Here is an 18,099-nt window from a genome sequence, read left to right as displayed (position 1 = left end):
TATATGTAGCTGAGTTTCAATAAAACCTTATTTACAAAAACAGGTGGCTGACAAGCATTGGCTGTGGGACATACATTGCTGACCTCTGGTTTATAAGGTTTGAAGTAGGGAGGAAAATTCAACTGGAGATATGTTACATCTAGATAACACAGAGGAATGGAGCTTTGTGACGTGTCAGGGTGGGAGTATAGATTGAAGAATAGCTAAATATTCTGGAAGAGGGACTACAACATTGGTGTTATATCTTTTTAAGGTTGCTTCTGCTTTGTTGTTTCTTTTTTACAAAATAATATTTTAATAATATATGAACATGAACATGAAAACAATGTAAACAGGTTAGAATTTTTGATGTGATACTACAAATGTGATTTTGATCGTACACAACTGGTAAAATTCTATGCAAAACGATTAACAAGGCATATCATAGGAAATCACTTTGCCCAATATAAGCAGTTCTCAGCACATATTCAAATGCACACAAACATGAAAATCAGAAATAAAGGAATGTTAAAAAAATAACTTAGGCAGACACAAATAAAACCACCCCACTAGTGTATGAATGATGCATGTTTTTATGATCTTAATGACATTTAAGGATTTAAAAAATGCCACTGATCTCACAGTTTACAATATCCAAATCTTCAAACCTGCTGGAAGAAGTCCACAGCGCAGCCTGGAAATTGCATCCATTACATTCTCTCGTGCAGTTACCTGCTTATGGGCTGTACCTTCTGCCTTGATATGTAGTAACTTTTCTTGAAGGATGGAAACTTTCTTTTGCAGAAAATTAACCTGTGATTTTAGGGAGGAAATGGTGTCTTCAAGTTCTTGTCTTAGGGATGCTGGCATCAATCCTTTCAATTTTGTTTCATATTCTCGTCGTATGTCAATTATCTTTTTTTCATAGGTGTGTTTTAAATGAATTTTCTCCATTTGAAACTTATTTTCTTGATCCCTTAGTTGTTCCTTTGTTTGAATTTGTGATTCATGTAACTGCTGTTTTAATTGACAGACATACTGCTGTAATTCTTCAATCATACTAGATGCCTTTGTTAGCCTCTGAATATTCTTCTTATAAGGAGATGACAAGAATTGCTTCACCAGCCCCATGTTGTTATCGCGAGTGAAAGTTTCACTGTGCTTATTCACCAGGTTTTGGAGTTCTAAGGGGTTGTTGGTTGAATACACTTGTGCTAACTCGTGGTATACATTGCTAAGAGGCTTAATGAATCTACCCACAATTTGAGATGTATATTTTGGTAGCTGTTGTACTTTGCCAAGTAATATCAAAGACACTAAAATATACTTTTTATATGATTCCAACATGATATGACTGACCGCCATGGCAGGAGTAGTTATAGCCTGTTCATAAAAGTAGAGAGCTCTTTCAAAGTTCTTCAGCCCAGTATATCATCCCTCCATAATAATAGTAACATAAAAAGTGCTTTGCATCATAGGCTCCATTCTCTTTACAGATATCCATCATATCCACGTCAAGATATGGAAGGGCAGGCTTAAAGCATTTTGCTAGCAAACAAAGCTGGCAGAGGTCAGCATGTACTGAGGTCAGCTGGTTTGTATTCATCTGCATCTTGTCTATGGCTTGCTTAAGGATGCCAGTTCCTCGCAGGGGCTGTTTTCTTTCCACAAGTGCATTTGTTAGCTGATGGCAAAGCCCAGCAAAAGTGTCTGTTGCATATCGAATGTGCTCCCCATTACAAGTACTGATGAAGAGCTGAACCTGTGAGAATAGCGTTTCCAAGTCAGGAACACTGGGCATAGAAAACTTCACAAACAAAACAGCAAGGACGCCCAAGGAGTGTTCTTGTACATCCAGAGCCCCGAGCACAGTGTCCAGATGGGATAAGTTCTTCGCAAGGAGTTCCCCACTCTTGTTGATCAGTTCACAAAGCTGTGTCATTTGCCCTTGAGCCGAGAGCTGTCGGACACTGTTCACGAACTGCTCCAGGGCAGACGCCATGTTTTCCCCCCGGGCTGCCCAAGCGGCGAAGGCAGCATACGCGGGAAAAGGCTGCCGCTCTTTTGTTGTGTCTTTTAAGTGACATTAGGATAGTTAGTAAACACACTAGTGGGCTCAGGAATTACTTTAATCTATAAGATGGTTCCACTGAGCCAGGGAACTTATAATATGGGGACGATCATATTATATCTGTTTAATGTTAAACAGACTTTCAGTTACATCTAGGTCTGCTCTCAGTGGTTTTCAGATTTGTACAATTTCAACCCAATATATTTTATGAGTAAAGTGGACTATTCTAGAACCATTTCTGTGTGTGGCTAATACCATTCTAATTTTTAATTTATATCACATTAATGATTTATTTGAACAATTTTGAGTTTGGCAATATTTCTTGCTCATATTTGAAGAGCATCTACAACATTAATCTCAAAGTATTTATATCCTAAACTATCCTGAGAATTCAATGGTTATTTTCCATAATTTATTATATATTGAAGGCATTTTGTCATGCTATTTACTGTTATGTCATGGGAAAAAAGCGTGACCTTTGAAGAAATAAAACAAGCAGTTTTTTAGTTCTCCTGCATATCTGTTAAGTTTATGGATATTTAGGCTTTATAAAGCTTCTATCAGGCTGCTGAACAATTTAGACTCACACAGCATGTAAATTCTATCAAACAAGGGCTCTTTACCCTTTCACCTATTGCCCTACATGTGCTTGGCACAGTGGTACAACTATTCAGAACAAACACTAATAGTCTGCTTAAAATCTTTAACATAAGTAATGCAGGCATGCTAGAGGATTCTAGTGAATATTGAAAGGGGTTTTTACCCATTTAAGGCAGAGAATGGCTTGAACAGTTCTGTCTGGAGCCAGAAAAAGAGCAACTTGGTTCAGAGGTGAAGGCTTCTTATAGTTCCTGTATTTGATAAAATACAGGCCTTGTAGCATTCCCTCATAGACCTGTGACCTCAAGCCCCGGCCTTTAGACTTTTTCCCTCCTTGAGAGTGAAATGATTAGTGAGGTCCTTCTATTAGATATGTTAGCAGTTTCTGCAAAAAAGAGGATTTTAATAATACTAAATTGCAAAGAATTATGAGGCAGGGCTAACTCCTAGATACTAAGACAAACCCAGTTGAAGCTGACTACATAAGCTCCTATGCAGGGCCATCTGTTTAGTTCTAATAGTATTTTCTTTCTTTCTTTTTCTTTTTTTAAAAAAATCTTTGTAGCTTGTTTTCAAACCCTGCTGGGACACCTGCTCAATGTGAAATGAGACTGGCGAGTCTCAGTCCATTTGTGGCTGGCTGAAATTTTCCATCTTACTTTCCAGAAAAATGGTCCATAAGGAAATTAAGTGAAAAGAGTTAGACGTCACACATGGATTCACGTGTAGGTGTACTGAAGGCCTAGAGAATCTTCCTGTGTGAAAAGTACAATATAAATTCAACACTGGTTCATTGGTTCATCCACTTCTCCTCTCAGCAGCTCTCTAACACTTGAGGTCTCTGATACCCTGAAGAGGATGCAACTTTAGGGACATCTTTTTACTATTTTAAGCCACTGCATAATTTGAGCTGAGATTGTAACATGGTTTGAAATTGGCTGTATTTGCTGCTTCATTTAAACAGGAATGGTGTATGAAAATAGTATAAGAGGTACATGTTCTGTGCTTTTCTACATTATGTAAATAGATTCTACATTATGTAAATAGAGATTTAAAGTTTCTCTAAATAATAATTAAAGAATATTCATAGTTTAAGAGGAAACAGATTAGATGCCTTCAGACCATATATTACCCAAGAGAGAAGGCGGACGACCATAATTTATTATAACCCAAGGCAATATTACCCTAAAGTGGTATGAATTTTGATTTCAAAAGTCAATAGGGTCTTTTCCATATAAATTTAAAGCCACCAAAAATTTCACTGAATTTACTAAATACACAATTAGTTTCTTGTTACAGATAATTTCTATTGATCCAAATCTGGTTTGTCAGCATGGACTAATCAAAATCGTCAGGGATTGAGATCTGCATGGCTCAAGGGATCAGTTTCTAGGCTAGGAGCCTCTCACCCCCAGGTCACTATTTCCAATGCATAAAGGAGTTTTGAAAGGCCTATTTGACAGCTGGTGTGAAACCAACCAGCACTTTCAACTAAGACTCCTGCATAGATTCATTGTCCCTTATATTAAAAGACATTAGCACCTATTGTCTGAGGGTATATGTAAGATGAAAAATGATTGCATTGTCAGCAATCTTAGTTATTATTCATAGATATGTCCGTATTTATAATCTCCTACGGTAAGCAATAGCAGTTGCTATCTTCAAGGCCTGCTGTATCTAGTTATAAAATATTTATCTCTGTATGACATTTTTCCTGCAGTTGAAACCAGCTGATCTCTGATAGGCCAAGCTATTGTATATTCTTTCTTTTCTAGAATAAACTGTAGAAATATTTATTTTCTAGACAATGCATGTGTGTGCAACTCCTTTCTTTGTTTGCCTTTCAGGTCTTCCCTAAAGTGTAGGTTATAAGGTTCTAATCTTTTATCACTACATAAAAACTTCAGGCCCAGGTCTTTGCCAGGCTTCCCTAAATAAAATACTGTCCCTGGCTGTTCCTGGGTTAGATGATTGTCCTTCACTTGCTCACAGTCTTTAGGAGGCTTTTAACCCCACCTGGGCATCCATAATGATCTATTGGGTAGATCTATGGGGTAGATCAGGGTAGTACATATGCCCTGCTCTGTGGCCACATATTTCATCACTCTAGGTCAAAGAAACCCTCTGAAAATTCTCTTCCCTTCAGCCCTCAACCTGTAAAAGCCCTTAATAGCCTTGTTAATTCAAGGTGAGTCAGGCAACCTGGTCTTCAAGAGTTTTCTAGTTCTAGTCCCATAGATTTTGTTGTCAGGGACCAAACAACCTGTTTCTTTCCTGTCTTTGTAGAAAAATGAATAGCCTTTTACTATAAAGATATTAGCCATTCTCCTAGTTAGGAAAGAAAAAAAACCCGGTTGCCCTGAATTAAAGAAAAGAGGTTCAAGCCATGTTGGATCATGTATTAAGTTTTGCTACCTTGGCTGGGGGCGGTGGCTCATGCCTGTAATCCCAGCACTTTGGGAGGCCGAGGTGGGTGGATCACCTGAGGTTGGGAGTTTGTGACCAGCCTGACCAACATGGAGAAACCGCGTCTCTACTAAAAATACAAAATTAGCTGGGCGTGGTGGCGCAAGCCTGTAATCCCAGCTACTTGGGAGGCTGAGGCAGGAGAATCACTTGAACCTGGGAGGCGGAGGTTGTGGTGAGCCGAGATCACGCCATTGCACTCCAGACTGGGCAACAAGGGCAAAACTCCGACTCAAAAAAAAAAAGAAAGTTTTGCTACGTTTTCTTTACTAAGGTATTTTAAACATATGGTTCTTCTATGAAACTATACATCTAGGAAGCTCAACATAGTGACTGGTCCTATAGTGACTGTTACACTGTGAATGCAAGTTCATGATTCTTATTCATATAAAGCATGAAAGGCCGAGGCAGGCAGATCATGAGGTCAAGAGATTGAGACCATCCTGGCTAACATGGTGAAATGCCGTCTCTACTAAAAATTCAAAAATTAGCTGGACATGGTGGCAGGTGCCTGTAGTCCCAGCTACTCGGGAGGCTGAGGCAGAAGAATTGCTTGAACCCGGGAGGTGGAGGTTGCAGTGAGCCGAGATCGTGACATTACACTCCAGCCTAGGTGACAGAGTGACTCCGTCTCAAAAAAAAAAAAAAAAAAAGAGAATGGGGGCCGGGCACAGTGGCTTATACCTGTAATCCCAGAACTTTGGGAGGCCACGGTGGGCAGATCAGTTGAGGTCAGGAGTTCAAGATTAGCCTGGCCAACATGGAGAAACCCTGACTCTACTAAAAATCTACAAAAATTAGCCAGGTATGGTGGGGGGGCACCTGCAATCCCAGCTACCCTGGAGGCTGAGGCAGGATAATCACTTGAACCCGAGAGGCAGAGGCTGCAGTGAGTTGAGATCACGCCACTACAATCCAGCCTGGGTGACAGAGTGACACTCTATCTCAAAAAAAAAAAAAAAAAAAAAAAAAGAATGAAAAGCATGTAGTGTTTTCTGATCTATTCTCAGAGGGGGGTCATGGTGATCTTTGGATGTTGTGTAGAAGACAGTATAGTTATCTACTACTGGGCCATGTCCATACAATGAAGCCAGCTTGGCAGAATGTCTCAGTGATAGAGGTCATGCCCACAGGAATTGGTGGCTTTGTTACTAGTTATCCATACATCTGTGGCTACTTAATTTCAAGTACCTTTGCTGTGGGATCAGAAAGGAAAGTGTGGGGGATCTAATTAAACCAAGAAATTTGCCTTCCTGGATTCCAGATGTCAGGGAGGTAGCCCAAGATAATTATCTTCCAACTCCAAATTGTTGACCCAAATTGCTCGAAACTGACTTGAGTGCTCCTGGCCATAAAGCTAGAGGTGTGGGAAGAAGGAGAAAGCTCCTTTGGTTTCAGGTAAATGAGTGGAGTTGACCTAGCTAAGTGGCTTCCTTCTCAGTACAGGGAGGGGGAGGCAGACAGTTACATTCATAGAAGGTCTTAGTTGAGGGCAAAGAGCTGCTGGAGTCACCCTTAGGGGATTTACTGTTGTCCTAGAGAAGGCCATCATTAAGTAAAAACACTGAATTCTTTGGAATTTAAATTTTTCCAGTGTCCTCATAGCACCTTGTATACATTCCAATTACATCATCATAGTGAACTTCAATCATTCACCAGTTTTCCTTCCCAATGAATAATAAAGGCAGTGACTACAAATTATTTATCTTTACAGAACAAGGATAGAATCTGATATATTACCTGCACTCAAGAAATGTGTGACAAATGAATGCATGGGAAAACCCAGAGAGGAACATGACATGTTCCATACTTCTTTTTTTTTTTTTTGGAGACGGAGTCTCACGCTGTCACCCAGGCTGGAGCGTAGTGGCGCGATCTCGGCTCACTGCAAGCTCCGCCTCCTGGGTTCCCGCCATTCTCCTGTCTCAGCCTCCCTAGTAGCTGGGACTACAGGTGCCCACCACCACGCCTGGCTATTTTTTTTGTGTGTGTGTGTGTGTTTTTAGTAGAAACGGGGTTTCACTGTGTTAGCCAGGATGGTCTCGATCTCCTGACCTTGTGATCCACCCGCCTTGGCCTCCCAAAGTGTTGGGATTACAGGCATGAGCCATCACGCCCAGCCACCATACTTCTTTCTTATCCTATTCCTTCCTTTTGGTGATGGTGATTTAGAGATGGAATCATTACATTATCCGTGTAGTAGAGTTGGTAAGCCCTCAAGTGCCCTGTGCTTAATTTGAATTCTGATTTTTAATACTTTTTAGTTATGTGATTTTGAACAAGAATTAAATCTCTTCATCTGTAAAATCAGAATAATGCTTATTTTATTTGGATGTTGCAAGGATTAAATAACATACAGTTCTTGACACCTATAAGTTACATTATTAGTAATATCACTGCCATCAAAGTGAGAATATGTCCAGCTTGCTGCTGTTGAGTCTCGGTGAGAGGGAGAAATCATTTAAGGCATCAAGTAAGAGTGCCTGATTTATTGTCTTGGATCATGCTAAAGAATGGACTAACCCCCAGTTATTGTGCATCCCCTGGGCGATTCGATTTACCAGGTAGAAATACGTGTCTTCCCTGTTCTAATTCCCTTTAGAGAAATAAAATCTGATTATTTAGTCAAGGAAATTCCTTTTCTCTTCTGGGTGGCCAAGGTGTGTGTGTGTGTAGGGGGGAGGTGGGTGGAGCCTGATATGAACCATGTTTCAGTGTCCAGCAATCCTGGGGGCACTGAGGAAGAGTGTGAGTGCATAAATATGGGATGCTGCCATTCTGAGCAAGCCAGAGAATGCACCTAGATTCCCAGTGTGGGCTAGAAACACAAGGGAAAGGAGGCACTGATTAACCGAAAGTTCTGGAAGAAATCTGACATTGGAAGGGTAGACTTTCCAATGGAGTGAATATGGAGGACGCCTGGAGAGGAGAAAACATCTTAGCCTAGAATCTTTGCACACAGTAGCAGAATGGTAGTCTGCTAAATAGTAGAGGTAATAAGTGCCCATAAAACCAATATAAGATAAGAAAAAAATATTTCTGAAAACATTAGACGATCTCTAGAGTCTAAATTTCCCTGGGGGAAATGTAGTTATTTCATATTTACTAGGTTTCTTTTCATCAAAAAGAAACATTTACTTGAGTCTACATTACCTCTTTTTTTCTTAGTTTATTTGCATTTATAACTCTGCTAAAATAAATTGGTAACTTGGAAATACACAGGTACCATTTTTTTCTTGCCAGTGGCCAGTTCTAAATTATCAATAAATAAAAGAACTTCTCATACCCAGACTTTGATTTGAAAGATACCCTGAAGATTTACAATATGCTAAACCAGGGGAAAATCTTGGGAGTAATCAGTACAATACATTTTGCTCTCCATCATAACCAGTTTTTCAGCCTCCATGTCGATAAAACTTTTTCTCCTTTTTCACAATGGTTTACAACTTAAATAATTTAATACAACAGCTGTTATATTTTTATTGCAAGCTTATAAAACCGGTACCATAAGTCTTTTCTATGCAATATATTACCAAAAAGTGACAGTGGAGAAGGGGAACTGATGATTACTAAAACTGTAATTCAATCTTCAAGTTCTGAAGATGTCATAAAAACGTCTTCTGCTTTACTTGCATATGGCAGATACTATCAGGATGCCTCAAATGAACTCTCCCTGGATATTCGATCTCTCCTTAGGCATTATTTCCTATACAATAAAAAAGAGACTTCACAATGCAAATGCAATTGTGATTCAAGCCCAATAGTTCTGTCAAATAGGATTTTCTTTTATGAAGTTTCATCTTAGAATTAATTTTGATATCAATGCCTGTCAAGCTGTGGAAATTGAGCTGAATGAAGTGAGTCTATTCCTCTTTGTGCTGACTTGTAGGAAGTGGTAATTAGAAAAAATGCAGAGATTTTGTACTGTGCTAAAGAAAATTTAACTCATCATTCTACATATTGTCAATCTTGTCCAAAGTATAGAAGTGGTACATAGCAACATTCTATAAATGCCTATTTTATCATATGTTTTTTAAATCCCCTCTTTACTACTTTTCATCTTATATTAGTTGCATGAAAATTATTTTCTAATTCTGACCAATTGCTGCTATGATCTGAAAGGTCTGTGAAATTAAATAACAGATTCCGATAGTGTTTATGATTAACAATGTTCTGCAAAACTTAGGACACTAGCATGGAAGAAAACATATTTCATTAGATAAAGAGGATGGTTGGTTATTTGTACATTCTTGCCAACTTCTCATTCAGCGGTCTCGTCACATGTGTACTGACTTCAGTCTAAAACAAAGAGGCATCGAATTCCCCAGATCTCCTCTTTGAATGTCCAACATACAATTAAGCTAATGATGTTGCAAATAAAATTAAAGAACTCTTATCTTTCTATTAACAGAGTCACTTTGCCTTCTGTATCAATGCTCTAAAGCAATACTTTACAAAATCCTTTAAAAATCTTCCTAGGATGAGAATAAATTAGTTTTTATGGGGAGGTGGAGGAATTGAACTTTCATAATATGGCTGCCTGGAGAGCAACACATACAGTTGGAAGGTAAAATTTTCCATTTATCCCCCAGCCTGAGAGAGTGCAGGTGGCGCTCTGTGGGTTTCTGCACTTTGTCTCCCAGCCAGTGCAGCCCTGGCCGACTCCACAAGGGGTGATAGGTCACAGACGCTATGTGAGTGGTGTTTAATTCTCACCACAACAGAGGCTGCTAATCACATAACATTAGAGTGAATTATGATAATTATAAAAAGCTGAACAGAGAGATTCAACAATAACAACAGCACGACCACAGCTGTGATGGTAGTGATGAAAAGGTGGTGCTTTCACGGCCGATGGTAATGGGTTTGATTGAGATTCTGGAAACCTTTGGTGAAAGACACTTTGCCCCTTGCAGGTTAGCTTTTTCTAAACCACCTCTATAATAAGTAGAGTAAAAATAACCCATTTGAACAGTTTCTAGTGTTGGAAGGAGCTCAAAACTTTCTCCTCTAGCATGCTGAAGTCCTATTTGTCCACAGAGTAAGAATTTATTTCAGAGTCACTGCTTTCCAGCGGGTCTCAACTTGTACAGCTGTTAGCTTCTGAGCCTTACATGAAATTTTAATTTGTCTGATCCCATTTTACTCTTCTACATATGTAATCGCCTGTAATGGATTTTATTTGCCCTAGGAAAATTTGGAGAATAATAAAGAAGAGCCTATTTTTAGGAGTTTTCAAATTCAGGAAAAATTGATTGCACATTTTGAAATAGGAAAAAGTCAGGCAGTGGGTATGAAGTGCAATAAAGAAAAACTAACTGATATAGTTAGTCCCTGCTGATTAGTTTGCTTTTCACATTTTGGGGGCAAAGAAAGCGTCATAGCCTTTTGTTGCTCACCAAATTGAGATGCCTTGCAACATTAGTTGTTTTACTGAATCAAGAGAGGCAGAGATATTTAGAAGCCACGAATTGCAAGGGGAAGTTGGGCCACCATTAGCCCCAAAGTTTAGCGTTAGGGCTGGCTTCTAAGTAGCACTTACTAACGGCACTCCTTGAATATACAGAAGATGCAGCATGTTTAAAATAAAAACACAGGGCTTCAGCCATATTTATGTATTTCTTTATTTGAGACACAGTCTCGCTCTGCTGCCCAGGTGTCGCGATCTCGGCTCACTGCAACCTGTGCCTCCTGGGTTCAAGGGACCACTTCCAGATAATTTTTGTATTTTTAGTAGAGATGGGGTTTCACCATTTTGGCCAGGCTGGTCTCGAACTCCTGACTTCAAATGATCCACCCGCCTCAGCCTCCCAAAGTGCTGGGATTACAGGCGTGAGCCATCCCACCGAGCCATATTTATAAGCTAATGGTAGCACACCCAATCTTGCTAGGAAGTGAAAAAGTGTCCTGGTTGACAAATAAATGAAATGATACATATACTCTATGCAGATAATGCCATAAAGCAAATAGTCTCATATGTTCTAGGTAAGGCATCTGGGTAGTTTTTAAAGACTTTTTTTCTTCTTAAAGTATGATGCAATGATCCAGTATAGTGCTAATGAAGGTGGTAAAATCTACTATAAAATCTGAGTCATGAAGAAAAAGTTCAAAACTCTTTAACGCAGTTCAATAGAAGAGGCACCAAGTGCCTTTAAAATACCACGTTATCAAGCCCAGCTGCTATGAGGCTGGATAATTCCAAACTAGGGTCTAGGCAATTTATCCCAGTTGCATACTAGTAGCCCACCTATTCTGGCTGATTTGATATTAGCTTGCAAAGGCCGTTTTGGGCTAAATAGTGCTGGAGCTTACAGTAAGTTCATTTTAAACTTTCAGCTGACATGAAAACATTTATATCGAGAAGTTACATAACTACATAGGCAAATAGCTACTTAAATGCGTGCATCTTTATTTGATTCCTGAACCACAAGAGGCAATGATGATGATAACCATAATAATGACAAAAACTAATAGTATTTAATATCTACAGGCACTGTATTAGGTGTATTGACTGCATTATCTCATTCTCACACATCCAGAGGCCGCCTTTTGTTATTATACCTATTTTACAGATGACTACATTGAGGCTGAGAGAAGTGAAAAAACCGGCTTTCTGAATTGGGTGAAAATTTGGGCCGTACTCAGTATCAGAAAGATTCTGGGACAACAAACGGAATCATCCTGCTCTGCTGTGATTGTTGGCTCTTAGCAGCAGTGCAGCTTTAGGAATGAATACAGTGCACGAGTTCTATAAATGTGCCTCTTAATAAGTTAACAAAACAGAGATAGTCTCATTGCCTCTCCATCAAAGTTTCAGGGGAAAAATAAGAATATTAAATGCAGTAGGATAGGGAAGATCTGCTCCATTTGCTCTGCAATGATAATCTTTTACAAAAGAGGATTTTTATTATTAATTCTTTGCCTTCTGGGGATATTATAATTTTCTAGAATGTAGAACTGCCTTAAGCACAGTAATTTGCTGAGCTAGACTGAATCTCAAAATGTTTCAAACGAGCTGATAAACAACTGCATAATTAACCATTAGTAGATCAAGTCTGTATGTTACTGATATCCAGATGAACAAACCAATGGGTAGGCAAATTGTAGATATAGTTTTAAAAACTAAGAGCCTGTGTTTTATTTTTACATGCTTTGTAACTTGCTCTTTAAAGAATTAAAAACCACATTTCATTTGCCCTTTAAAAAAAGAAATTTAGATTATTCTACCAAATAAATCCTTAGAGATTTAATCATTAAATACATACTGCCATGTATGAATAATGAAGAATTTGTGTGATGAATGCAACTCATGCTCTAAAAATGACTAGATGGTGGGATTTTTCTTTTCAATTAAAACTGGCCTCAAATCTGTTGCTTGCATGGGTAATGCTCTTTCATCCTCCTTTTGAGTTTTGGTTTAAGTCCAAAGTATGAAACACATTTGGCCTTGATTATGAAAATAAAAGGTTTTGCATTTTCAAATAAGAAAAGGAAAATACAGCCAGTTTTTAGGCTTAAACGCACATACCTTATTCAAGTGGCTGGCATCCAGTCCAAAATGTATCCATGTTACAATTAAACCTCTCTTTCTTCTCATTTTTCAAGAACTTCTCCCTGGATCGTAAAACACCTGGGCTGGAATTTGTCATGCAGAGTTACAAGCTAGGTGTAAGGTTTTTGTTTGTTTGTTTTAATATTAAAATCAACTCAGCAGTTTCGAGGACCAAATAAAGAAAAGAGGAAGATTTAATTTAAACAACGTTGTACTTTATGTTCCGAACTCAGAGGTCACAAAGCCAGACAGATAAATGTGCCAGCAGAAAGAAAAGCAGCAGCAATTTTCCTGAAGATTTACAAATTAGAGAATTCATATTTTATCTTAAATGGCATAGGTGTCCTCCTGTATTGGGGGCAGACCAGGTATAATTTCCTGAGATTCTTTGCAGATCAATTATTCTGATTTTTGTCTATTCGTATTTCAGATGTCAGAGCATAGTAAAATGCTAATTTGAAATTGTGCAATGGGCACAAGACGATGTGTGAGCCTAGCTAGAGAATGAATTTGTCACTACATTTAAAAAACTATTTTGACCTTTGACAATTTTAACAGCCTCTAAAATTTGTATACCCTTCTTATGCTTCCCATTATCACTGATCCTCCATTTGATGCCAACTAAAAGCCTCACGTAAAATTTTACTGTTGTTGGGCTCAAGTTCTGCTATTATTACAATGATTATTTATCCACAATCTGATTTCTATTTTAGTCTCAGCCTTAATTTATTACAGACCTTGAGTCCCTGTTACTGTTTTTATATTTACATTGATTCAACTAGCCCTTTCATTTTATAAATTGGCATTCATTGTATTTGCATATTTGCATAGTTGCACAAATAGACCATTTATATCCTCTACATTAGAGGCATAAGGTCATCTAGGTTCTCAGTCCAACAAGGAGTGCCAATTTCTTTTTCCAAAAGTGTGCCGGCTGAACTCAGGTCACAATGAATAAACAAGACCTTTGATTCATAAGGTATCAGCAATAATTGCTTTGGTGTTTTTTGAAGGCACTGGAAACGTTTTCAACTATTTTAGAATGTTCTGACTTTGTCAGGAACATTTTGCCTTCATGTATTTGATAGGTAATCTTATCTGTATATTTTGTATTCTTTTGTTCTAAACTCATAAAAATGACACCAGTATTCTACAACATCCAAGATACCTCATTAGGATTTTATTAATGAAGCTTTTAAAGGCAATTCCTTCCTAAAAGGGAAATTACATTTGGTTCAGAATAAATGAACTTACACAATTAAAGATCTGAGTTGATTTAAGGCTATGCAGCTGAGAAACTTATGCAGATTTCAAATTTGGAGCAATATACCGTCATGGACCCAGATAAGAATATTGTTCCTAATTTGATTATACTTTCACAACATGCAATGCTATATTTTCAGAATTAGGTAAATACAGAAATATGGGTCATTACTGGGTTTCAGTTTTATGCATAAATAAAATGTTAGGGAAAAAGTTTCACTGAATTTTATTTTAATCCTCTGTCACCTCATCTCTCTGATATTATTATAAATCCCACTGACATGATTATAAAGCAAACCACAGTTTTGCTATTAATAAGACATACAAAACAGCTTGTCTGGCATTTGATTCCTATAAAAACTTTGAGGTCAAAAGTTATTTCTCACAAATGCATAACTGTAATGGATATTGAATACTTGGGCTAGGCTTTTGATCTGGAAGGATTGTGAAAAATCTTTATAATGGACAATGTTTGTATTTTTACATTAAAAGATTCATAAAACCAAATGAACACAATTGACAGTGCTATAATCAAAGGAGGAAAAAAGACCTCCAACCATTTAAGTAAGTTGTTTCCTTACAAATATAGATGGAAAAATACTGCAAAATAAGCTACCCAAATCAAAAGTTAACAGACCATGATCATAACTGTCATTTATTTCTGACTTGTATGAGGAAATAAGCAAAATGTACAGGCAAAGGAAAATGCAAACCTAAATTCTGATGAACAAATTTCACAGTAGATAATTCTTCTGCTTTTGGATTTTTGCCATCAAAATACAGTTAATAATTAAGAATCAGAGGGCATAAATCACCAAGAAAAATCAATGGACAGTTTCCAGAGAGAAAGAGAAGAGCACATATGGCTATAGATATCCTGGACTGGAAACAATGGAACTTTTGCAAGATATTTACTCCACCAAATAAGTTATTTTTTAAATTTATTGTTTATTTATTTAGTTTTCGAGATGGAGTCTCTTGCTCTGTCACCTAGGCTGGAGTGCAATGGCGTGATCTCGGCTCATTGCAACCTCTGCCTCCCGGGTTCAAGTGATTCTCCTGTCTCAGCCTCCCAAGTAGCTGGTATTGCAGGTGTAAGCTGCCATGCCCGGCTAATTTTTTTTTTTTTTTTTTTTTTGGTATTTTAGTAGAGATGGGGTTTCACCATGTTGCCTAGGGTGGTCTTGAACTCCTGAGCTCAGGCAATCCACCCGCCTCAGCCTCTCGAAGTGCTAGGATTTTATAGGTGTGAGCCACCATGCCTGGCTGCGAATAAGTTATTAAACAGTGTGTGTGAATTTTGTTTTAATTATTTTACTAAAACCAGCAGTGAGGATAATGATTACTTGCATTTAAGCTTTGCTGCATTAATCCTTTTTTTTTTTTTTTGAGACAGAGTCTTGCTCTGTCCCCCTGGCTGGAGTGCAGTGGCGCGATCTCGGCTCACTGCAAGCTCCGCCTCCCGGGGTTCACGCCATTCTCCTGCCTCAGCCTCCCGAGTAGCTGGGACTACAGGCGCCCGCCAACACGCTCGGCTAATTTTTTGTATTTTTAGTAGAGACGGGGTTTCACCGTGTTAGCCAGGATGGTCTCGATCTCCTGACCTCGTGATCCGCCCGCCTCGGCCTCCCAAAGTGCTGGGATTACAGGCTTGAGCCACCGCGCCTGGCCGGCAAGCTGCATTAATCCTATAAAAATATTCATGTTGAAGTATGGTGGTTCCATAAAAAATTAAACAGAATTATCATATGATCTAGCAGTCCTACTGCTGAGTATATAAACAAAAATAACTGAAAGTAGAGACTTCAACAGATTTAATTTTTTTTTGAATTCAACAAGTATTTATTGAGTACCTATTATGTGCTAGATATTGAGACACATCACAGAACAAAACCAAGAGCCCTGCCCTTGTGGGGCTTACAGTCTAGCACTTACTGCCAGGTCACCTGCAGACTACCTGGAGCCCCGGGCAAGTCACCGCACCTCTGTTCCTCCGTCCACAGCTGCCTAATGGGAGAATAAGCAGACCTGGCTCAGACGTGGATCACGTGCCTGGTGTACTGCAGATGTCAAACTGGATTCCCCACAACCCACCACCCAGACAGTAGGTAGGGCTGGAAGTTGATTTTTAATGATAAAGTACAATGGAGGGAGGGCAGAGGGGCTAAGCCAGCTGTCTGGGGAGCTGTGGTGGTGATGAGTTGGCTACACAAATTACTGCTACTGCTGCTGCTTCTTGGTGGCCGCCTTGCTGGCGAGGTCCTTGGCCTTAGCTGACAGGGCCGTCTCCTTTGCCTTCTCCTTGGCTTCCCTGGCTGTCTTAACAAGTGTTTTGGAAGCGGCCTCGCCTTGCAGCTTCGCCAAGATATATTCAAAACCCTTCAAAGTCTTGGTCACGTTGCATTTGAACTGGGCAAGACCAAATTCCCGGACAGCTCTGGAGACACCACGTAAGCTAGAGGAGACCCACGCTTCCCGGCGGATTTCGGTCCAGCCACTGTTGTCAGAGTTCACACAGTCAACACATCGTTCCTCCACCACCATCGGCCGGGCGTAGTTGATGTTCCAGGTGAAGGTGGTCATGGTCTGATTCTGTGGGTCCACAATAGAGTCCTCCAATATGTATGTACACCGAGTGAGCAACATTGGCAGGAAACAGTCGCTCGGCCCAGCGGGGCATCCCGTCGGTCTTGGTGAGGAGTCACCGGGACAGCAGTTTCTGGTCAGGGGTCACCTCCCGGTGTACTATGTCTTCCGTCAAGATATGTTTGCCACAGGGATTCGGGTACCGCTGCCAGAAGGCGGCGAACACTTGGTCCCAGGAACTCCGGAGCACGCTCTGGCCCAGGAAATACTTCACCATCGTTCGCACCCGCTCAGCATCAGGGGTGTGGAGCCCGGGAGTCACCCGGGGGCCAGGCCGGGCGGGGGCTCGGCGCACACCCGCCGCCAGGCTCGTAGCTCAGTCACCTCCGCACCGCGCCCAAACAGCTGCCGCTGCCGCCGCCATGAGTTCAGATATTTATTTATTTATTTCTGGTCAGTAGACTGGATTCAAATGAACAGGTATTTGTACATCAATAGTAAGATTATTCACAATAGCCAAAAAATAGAAATAACCCAAATGTTCATTGGCAGATGGATAATCAAAATGTAGTATATACACGCAATGGAATATCATTGAGCCTTAAAAAGGAATAAAATTATAATTCATGCAATAATAACCTTAAAGACATTATGCTAAATAAAATATACGCCACACAAAATGACGAATATTGTATGATTCCATTTATATGAGGTATGTAGAGTTGCCAAATTCATAAGAAACAGCGTGTGGAATAGTGGTTATCAGGAGCTGAGGGGAGGCGAGGACTTTGAGTTATTGTTTAGTGGGTACAGAGTTTCAGTTTGGGCTGATGAAAAAGTTCTGGAAATGGATAGCTGTGATGGCTGCACAACAACATGAGTGCACTTAATGCCAGTGAATTATACACTTAAAAAGGACTAAAGTTGGTCGGGTGTGGTGGCTCACACCTGTAATCCCAGCACTTTTGGAGGCCGAGGTGGGTGGATCACGAGGTCAGGAGTTCGAGACCAGCCTGGCCAACATGGTGAAACCCCGTCTCTACTAAAAATACAAAAATATTAGCCAGGCATAGTGGCTGGCGCCTGTAATCCCAGCTACTCGGGAGGCCAAGGCAGGAGAATCGCTTGAAACTGGGAGGCAGAGGTTGCAGTGAGCCGAGGTCACGCCACTGCACTCCAGCCTGGGCAACAAGAGCGAAACTCCACCTCAAAAGGAAAAAAAAAAAATGACTCAAGTTGGCCAGGCGTGGTGGCTCACGCCAGTAATCCCAACACTTTGGGAGGCTGAGGCGGGCAGATCACGAGGTCAGGAAATCGAGACCATCCTGGCTAACACGGTGAAACCCCGTCTCTACTGAAAATACAAAAAATTAGCTGGGCGTGGTGGTGGGCACCTGTAATCCCAGCCACTCGGGAGGCTGAGGCAGGAGAATCGTTTGAACCTGGGAGGCAGAGGTTGCAGTGAACTGAGATGGTGCCACTGCACTCCAGCCTGGGCGACAGAGCAAGACTCCATCTGAACAACAACAACAACAAAAGACTAAAGTTATACATTGTATTATATTTTACCACAGTGAGAAAT

At 39.9% G+C, this 18,099-nt stretch overlaps 1 protein-coding gene and 1 pseudogene across 1 annotated transcript; both read right to left on the bottom strand.

Annotated features, from left to right (window-relative positions):
- Window positions 1–624: 624 nt before the first annotated feature.
- LOC116481597 (COP9 signalosome complex subunit 3-like) lies at window positions 625–2,052 on the bottom strand. Its single transcript, XM_032753420.2, is given in 2 exon segments — window positions 625–1,411; window positions 1,413–2,052. Coding segments are annotated over 2 exon segments (1,356 nt in total). The 5' UTR covers window positions 1,982–2,052.
- A 14,084-nt stretch (window positions 2,053–16,136) lies between these two features.
- Window positions 16,137–16,794, bottom strand: LOC116482154 (PRELI domain-containing protein 1, mitochondrial-like; annotated as a pseudogene).
- Between the last annotated feature and the right edge of the window lie 1,305 nt (window positions 16,795–18,099).

Source organism: Hylobates moloch, unplaced genomic scaffold (assembly GCF_009828535.3).
Source record: "Hylobates moloch isolate HMO894 unplaced genomic scaffold, HMol_V3 SCAFFOLD_14, whole genome shotgun sequence".
NCBI lineage: Eukaryota > Metazoa > Chordata > Mammalia > Primates > Hylobatidae > Hylobates > Hylobates moloch.
Note: the sequence above shows the minus strand (reverse complement) of the source record. Positions and strands in the feature narration are given on the sequence as shown.